The sequence below is a fragment of the Lathyrus oleraceus genome, chromosome 5, assembly GCF_024323335.1.
Source record: "Lathyrus oleraceus cultivar Zhongwan6 chromosome 5, CAAS_Psat_ZW6_1.0, whole genome shotgun sequence".
Classification (NCBI taxonomy): domain Eukaryota; kingdom Viridiplantae; phylum Streptophyta; class Magnoliopsida; order Fabales; family Fabaceae; genus Lathyrus; species Lathyrus oleraceus.
Window position 1 is genome coordinate 336,044,359 of NC_066583.1, and position 8,732 is coordinate 336,053,090.

General features: G+C 32.3%; 1 protein-coding gene across 1 annotated transcript; it reads right to left on the reverse strand.

The window, feature by feature from the left end:
* Positions 1-2,693: 2,693 nt before the first annotated feature.
* LOC127078393 (wound-induced protein 1) lies at positions 2,694-3,347 on the reverse strand. Its single transcript, XM_051018856.1, has one exon. It carries the CDS (start codon positions 3,328-3,330, stop codon positions 2,836-2,838), a length of 495 nt encoding a protein of 164 aa, XP_050874813.1. The 5' UTR covers positions 3,331-3,347; the 3' UTR covers positions 2,694-2,835.
* Between the last annotated feature and the right edge of the window lie 5,385 nt (positions 3,348-8,732).

The following is an 8,732-nucleotide window of genomic DNA, read 5'->3' on the forward strand; positions in this document are numbered from 1 at the left end:
ATTGTGTGACACCCTTAATTGCATATTACTCTGATTGATGTATATATATATATATTGTTATTTTAATTAAATATTTGGGGTATTTTAGAAGGGTGTTACACTAAGCATGTTACAACTTTCACAGGTAGATATGAATCTGATGAAGATTCTCGTGATGGGGATGTCTCTTATGAAGAATTGGTTTCTTTCTACAAAGAGTTTTATGTCAGAAGTGAAGAGGTGTGTAGGATAGGAGAAGAGCAGAAGAGAATCATAGCTCAACTACAAGCTGAAAAAGAGAAACTTTTATCTACTGTAACTGATCTTGAAAATTAGGTAACTCTATTGTCTTCTAAACTTGAAAACATGACCAAATCCATAAGAATGTTGAACAATGGGTGCGATATGCTAGATGAAATTGTTCAAGTTGGAAAAGAGGCTGAAAACTTAAAAGGTATAGGTTTTACTTACCAATATCAAAATAAACAAGGAAAACCCCATATGACAAAATTTATTCCTCTAGAAAGGAAGTATGAGCCTATGATGTCCGACCAAATACTACAACATCCTTCTAGACATCAGGAAATTCAAACTAAATTCAAGTTTTTGCCTTGGAAATGTCATTAATGTGGTAAATATGGACATATAAAGCCTTTCAGCTACAGACTGCATGGTTATCCAAAACATCAAACACATCCTAGGGCTAATCATGTAATAATTAAAACTAGAAAGAAGTGGAAACCGAAGGTTGTTCCACATGAAACTACTTGTTCTTCCATGTGCCTAATGTCCAAGGAAGATGAAGTCAAGTTGTGGCACCAGATTCTTGGACATTTGAATCTCAAAGGGATATCTCTTGGTTACTCTACAAACATCCTAGACTACTATGAAGTATATATACCAGTATAAAGATTGGAGACTGTGAGATTGGTGGTAGCGTTGGTGTGCAAGCAATGTGTGTCGACATTGTTGAATGGTCCCCTAAATGAAGTCGTGTATGTCACACAACTTTATGGGTTTTTTATACAGGAGGAAGAAAGGAAAATGTACAAGCTGCACAAAGCCCTTTATGGTCTCAAACAGGCACCTTAAGCATGGAACAAGAAAATTGACTCATACTTAGTCGAATTGGGATTCACCAAATGCAGGTGTGTGTATGGTGTTTATGTACAGGTCATGGCACAAGATATAAATATCCTTTACTTATATGTCGATAACTTGATAGTAAATGAAAATAGAATGGAGAAATTGTCGAAGTTCAAGGAGCTAATGAAGAGGGAATTTGAAATGTCGGATATGGGAAACTTGTCGTATTTCCTAGGCATGGAATTTCAAATTACCAAGAAAGGTATGGTGATGCATCAAAGAAAGTATGTCAAAGAAATACTCAAGAGATTCAGGATGGATGATTTGAATCCTGCATCCTCCCCTGTCGAACCTAATCGGAAACTAGAGAAGCGTGGAGAGAAGGACAAAGTCGATGCCACTTTACTCAAACAAATTGTAGGATCTATGAGGTATGTGTGCATTAATAGACCTGGTATAGATTTCCCAGTCATATTGGTAAGAAAATACATCGATGAACCAAAGGTGTCACACTTGAAGGCTGTAAGAAGAATCCTGAGATACCTAAAAGGATCAATAAACTATGAAATCTTGTTTCCACGAGATTCTGAAAGATAAGAAGTTGTAATTAATTATGATTCAGATGTTGATTGGTATGGAGATAAAGAAGAACGAAGAAGAACAACTGGTAATTTTTTTAAAGTATTTGGTGCCTCAATCTCATGGTGCTCGAGAAAGTGACCTGTGGTGGAATTATCATCGTGTTAAGCCTAGTATATAGCAGAATCTTATACTGCTTATCAAGCAATATGGATCAGATGTATGCTGGAGGAGATGAATGTCGAAGTGAAGAAACCTCCGGTGCTACATATCGACAACAAGTCAATCATTAATCTTGCAAAGAATTCAATTATGTATGGAAGGAGTAAATACATTGAAGCTATATTTCACTTCCTAAGGGAGAAGGTAAATCAAGATGGACTTGAAGTGAGACATTGCTCGAGTGAAGTACAGTCGGTCGACATTTTCACCAAATGTTTGAAGATCAACTGATTCCTAACTTTGAAAAAGAAATTATGAATGATTCAGATCAATTAGCTTGTGTTTATAACTTGGATTATAAGGGGTATGTTGAGATATAAACCAAGTTAGTTAGTTACTTGGTTAACAAATTAGTTAGTTTGTTATGCTACCTACTTTGATTACAAGTAACATTGTATATAAATACATGTATAGTGTAATTCAGTTTTAATAATTCAATACAATTACCGTTCATTCATTCTCTCTCTTCTCTCTTATTCCTCCCTCACTAAGTACATTATCAGTCTATAAATTGATACCAAATAATTTGTTTAAATGTGAATTTCTCATCAAAGTACTATACATGTTTCTCTAATTTGTCTTCTTCTATTAATAAAAAATTGAGTAAAAATTAATCTCGATGAAGATACACCTATAATCATCATAGATTCAAATCAATTTGTACACTTTTAATTTTCTATGTGATATAATATAGTATAATTTAATCACAAAATAAATTTAATTTATGAAATTTAGTCGCAAAATAAATTTAATTTTGTTATGAACACATATTTTTTTTATAAACACACTTATAAATATGATTTTAGATAATTATTTAGGCACGAGATCCCACGAGACAAGAGTATCTCATAGAAAATACATATAAAAAAAACTTCATGATTAGAAAATACACTTTTGTTCCCACCCACTCCGATGACAAACTAAATCATTCATCAATTCAACATTATTAGTTTTCACACATCATTTGATTTATATGGAAAGCACAAGATCAGGCAAAGACCCTTGAACTCTAGCCCAAGGAGTGCTCCTCCAAATCCTAACCTCATTAGAATCCTCAGAAACCACAGTTAACAAAGTGTTGAAATACTCACGTAACTGAGTAATAATCCCATCCTTCACCCTCCACACATGCACCCAATACTCCCCCACATCTTCCCATCCTTCAACAATCAAACGGTCACCCTTAACACTTCTCATTCTCCTTGGCCTAAACTTGAAACTCTTCTCCATTGCCTCACCAGTCAACTTTTTCATCATGTGTTGGCAATGAGGAGGTCCATGGTACCTCCATTCCAATTCTTTCCCAACCACTTTTGCTAGCTTCTCCGTCTCGCCGCCCCCACCGCGTAGTAGTGTTTTATACACCGTTTTCACTACTCGTCGGTTGCGATTTTCGTCGTGTGAATCGGCCGGAGAACCATTTGAGACATTCTCCTCCACAATCTCATTCTGACTGATCTTCATTATACTTTTGATCACAACTTTTTGGGTTGGTAGGTTTATCATTCACCCATTATCTCTTATGATACATTTATATATAAGTGATTGAGTTTTGTATATATTGATTATTGATTATATAAATAAAGATTATAAGTCTTTGTTTAACAGTTGATTGATAGGAGGCTTTACCAACAACAATTGAATGTAGGCTGTAGCACGTATTCATGGTAGTGTATGAGCATTTTACGGTAATATATAATAGAAAAACCAATGATATTTTTTTTTTGCCTAAAAATTTTTTTATTCAAATGTTAAAATTAATTTCAATAAATAAAATATAAAATAGAAATATTGACTTTATGATATTTTTTATACACATTCTATTATAATTAAAGAAGTTTAAGCATTAATTAAATAAATGAAAATTGTAAGAAAGAAAATAATTAACTGAGAAAAAAATTAAAATTTGATTAGTCAAATATGAAAATTCTATTACCTCCAAAACAAACTCTATATAATTAAGTGTCATAATCTTCTGATAAAAGAGGTGTCATAATCTATAACTAAAAAATGGTGTCATTGGAAGATATCATCTGATTTGATGAAATTAAAAGTATAACGTTACTTCGTGAATTCCAAGAACTAAGGTTCAAATTTAATATACTTGTTAAATAATATATTCAAATTTATTGTATAATGAAAGATAAATGTCACGATTGAAAATATGTGTAACATGGTTTAAGAAAAATGTGAAAGAGATGCTTTCAAAAAATAATCTCTAAAAAAATAATATGCAAGAAATGTTTTAAAGTTTACAGGAAACCTTATATTTATATAGAGATTTAGACACCTAAATTAAAATATGCCTTGTAAATCATATTCATTTTAGGTTATTGGCATCACATATTTTTGAATTTATAGTTTATAAATCAATAAAAAAATTATTTGATAACAATTTTTTCATTTCATCACATGTTTATAATTTAATTTATTAATTTATAATTTATTTTCGTATATTATTTTAAATAGCATTTTAATTTATAACTTATAACTTATCATTTTTTCTTCCATTTTTATTTTTATTATTTTTACTTAAAATTCCATTTTGTCTTTTATAATTAATTTTAATTTAAAATTTACTTAAAATAGTATTTTCTCAAATTTTGCACCACATTTTTAAAAGTTTTAGATTGTTTAATTTTATGTAAAAAAAAATATTAAAGTCAATATGTCTTTTAAGAGATTGAATTGCTATTTCGTAAATTTGAATGATTAATAGATTGATTCTAACAACTTTAATAGCTAAAATGTCTCTTTACTCTAATTTTTTTATGCTGAGAATATTGTGATGATTTAAGATTCTTGAGATGAAATTGCATAAAACTTTTTTATCTTGAGAATGATTAAAGAGAAGATACATAAAAGAGTGAAAACTCTTGGGATTTTTCTTTTGATAATAAACTCTAGAGAATCTTTCATCTATGTTAAGTAGTTCTACTTAGCTCTAGAGTTGTGAGATCCGATTTATAATTAAAGAAAGCGAAGGTGACTTAGTGACGTTTCAGCCTGTATTAAAAATGGAAATATATCTTACACTAATGCAGGCGTTATTTATACAAAGAGCTCACAATGGAATATACCAATGACCAGCACCGTGTGATTCTAGCACCAAAATATGACAAAACCAGAAAAGCATAATAAATATATTTAAAAGATAGAAATGTACCTTATATTTAAGAACAATTAAATATTTTAAAAGATTTTTATAAATGAGAATAAAATATTTTATTGTTCTGTGTATTTTAAAACATACGATAACCTAAAAATATATAATTGTTTTGGTTTGGCCCAAATTCTAATTTGCGGGAACTTAAGAGAATTAATCATGTCACCTCAAAATTTGATCCGGCACCCCCTTCAGTTTTTGATAATATTCATATTTCCCTCTACAAAATTTTAACAAATTGTTCGCACGGAAAATCCATTAAAACAAACTAAAAATCTAATATATATTGAAAAAATCGACAAAGTATTTAAAAAGGTTGGTACGTATTTTTACCGATTTTAACATATTGAATTTTTTTTGATAAATTCAATATTTTTGAGAATTTTCTAGAATTAAAAAAAAATCAATAATTCATATTCGATAGACAAAAAAATTTATACTGTCAGATTTTTTGAAATATTTGTAGTTTTCCGGCATTTTCGGAAATGTTATGTAGTTATCTAGCATTTTCAAAAAATGTCAATAAAACTAAAAGATTTCGAAAAATTTGATAGTGTTAAATTTTTTACCTATCAAAATGAACTACTAGTATTTTTCAAAAATCCAGAAAACAAAAAACTATTTCGAAAAATCTAGTATCTCTTCAAACTTTTATCATAAATCAATGCGTTGTTATCGAAAATTTCCGTTATTTCTTCAAAAAATCTGGTATTTATTTGAAAAAAATCTGGTATTCCTTTAAAAAAAATCAATATTTTACTGTATTTTTAAAAATCCAAAATTATTTAGCAAGGGTATAACGGTAATAGCAAAGTTCATGTTGGATGTCGTGTCAAATATTGGGGTGACAAGATACAATCTCGAAACTTAATCACCAAAATCTCGAGAAATTAGGTTGAGTATAATATGGGTATATCTTATAGACACAACTCAACTCACCAGGACTTGCAAAACCATCTTATATTTTTTTTTTGACAATCATCCTAAAGAAAGTTTAGGAATTCCATATTCTAAGTTTTTACTAACCAAAATCTCATCTTCACATGAACAAAATTCTAACTCAAAAACTTCACACTCACGATTAGTATAACTTAAGTATCATAGTATTTGCATGTTGTTGAGTTTAACCTCCCTTACTATGTGGAGAAAGTTTAATTAGGGGTACCATATATATATATATATATATATATATATATATATATATATATATATATATATATATATATATATATATATATATATAGAAAGAAAAAAATCATCTTTCAAAAGAGAGAAAAGAGGAGAGAAATTTACTCTCGTTTTTCTACAATCAGTCTCACTAAATCGACAATTTCAGATTCGTTAACCGTTGGATATAGCTCAATTTTGGAGGGCAAGTTCACAACATTTATGTCTACCTTTTGACAATTGAGACTTTTAAAGAAAAGTTTGTGCTCAGAGATAATCACTTTGCACTGAAGCTGTATATTTGTGTATTTTTTCAGCTTCTTGTTTCTTATTTGTAAGCTAGTTTGCTTTCTGATTTTATTGTTGTTAGCACTAGTTTGTAAATCAGTTTAAGACTCTCTTATACTTTTATTTGATTATGGTAGAGCTATTTCTTTGGTCTGGACGACCTGTAGTTTTTTACTCTCACATTGAGGGTTTTCCACGTTAAAATAATGGCGTTCTCATGTACCTTTATTTGTTCGATTGCGGTAATATATTTATTGTTGATCCTCATATGTTCTTACAACTTTAGGGAATTTTACATTTGAAGCGTATTGGTTTGTTATTGTGTGTTAGTTTCCTATTAGAGATATTGGTTCATGGCAATTTTACTTGTTTGAGTAATGGAGTCAAATACAAATATGAAGATTGTATTGTTGAATGATTCTAATTAATATTTGTGGAAGAGAAAGATGAAAGACTTACTATTTGTGAATAAATTTCATTTATCGGTGATTAGTTCCGCAAAGCCCAATTATGTGTCTAATGAAGAATGAGAGTTTGAACATCTACAGGTATGTGGTTTTATTCGAAAATATGTAGATGAAAATGTTTATAATCATATTACTAATGAGACACTTGTTAAAACTTTGTGGGAGAAGATAGAGTCCTTGTATGCCTTAAATCAGAGAATAATAGATTTTTTCTTGTTAAATAGCTTCATAAGTTTGAAATATAAGGAGGAGACTTCTATTTTAGATTGCTTGAGTGAATTTCAAGGGCTCCTTGATCAGACGTCGGTGTCGCGACGCGAAAAACAACCGGCGGGGAAAATACAGAGCCGCCGCCGACGCTATTCATCCTATGACGGAAAGGGAGCGCAGGACTAACCTAAGAAAGGGAAAGGAACGGTCTTACGACCAGAGATTACAAGGTACGGGAGTCGGTTACACAAGGGGAAGGTATTAGCACCCCTCACGTCCGCCGTACTCGACGGGATCCACGCTCAAAAGATAGCTCAAAGGAAAGGAAAAGGTTGCTGCTAATAAACTGCTCAAAGAAACTGCACAAACTGGACAATAAACAAGTGGGGGAGAGAAAAAAGACGGAAGAAGTGGACTCGGCAGGATGTCGCATCCTGGGCCTACGTAGTTTGTCAAAAACAAACATCAGAGTCGACGTAGTTCGGGGAAAGGGAGACATGCTCGCTAAGACATCGCGTCTTATGCCTACGTATCTTCTCTATCCAGAGGAGAATCAGAGCACTCGTAGCTCGGCTAACGCACGCTGAAACAAGACACCAAAAAGGGACGCTGAGACGTCAAAAGACACACCCAAAAGGAAACATAATGCCAATACATGGTCTTACACCCGACTCCTGACAATAACAAACAAAAGGAAACAGAATGCCAATACATGGACTTACACCCGACTCCCAACAATAACCCAACAAAAGGAAACAGAATGCCAATACATGGACTTACATCCGACTCCTAACAATAACAAAACAAAAGGAAACAGAATATCAATACATGGACTTACATCTGACTCCCAACAATAGCAATCGCTAACCAGCGAACACCAAAGAAAACGGTTATCAGAACGAACCCCAACAAAGTTACCAAATATCCAGAATAAACCCCCAATAGATATAAACAATCACCACAAATGAACCCCAAAGATAAACCCCAATAAACAACAATCACCAGAAATGAACCCCGAGATGAACCCCAATATGAACCCCAATCGTCACAAATGAACCCCAAAGGTGAACCCCAATATGAACCCCAAGTAATAACAACCATCACAAATGAACCCCAATATGAACCCCAATATGAACCCCAAGTGAGTAACTATCATCACAGATGAACCCCAATATGAACCCCAATATGAATAACAATCGTCACAAATGAACCCCAAATATGAACCCCGAATGAACAACAATCGTCACAAATGAACCCCGAGATGAACCCCAATATGAATGACAACCGTCATAAATGAACCCCGATATGAACCCCAAAGTGAATATAGGTGAACCCCGAATGAGTGATAAACATCTAAAATGAACCCCAAATATGAACCCCAAATGATTAACAATCAACACAATGAACCCCACAGATGAACCCCAATGTGAACCCCAAAGTGAATAACAATCGTCACAAATGAACCCCGAGATGAACCCCAAATAACAACAACCGTCACAAATGAACCCCGAATGATTACAGAAGAAATCCACAAGGTATAAACATACCACACACGCCCACGCTGGACA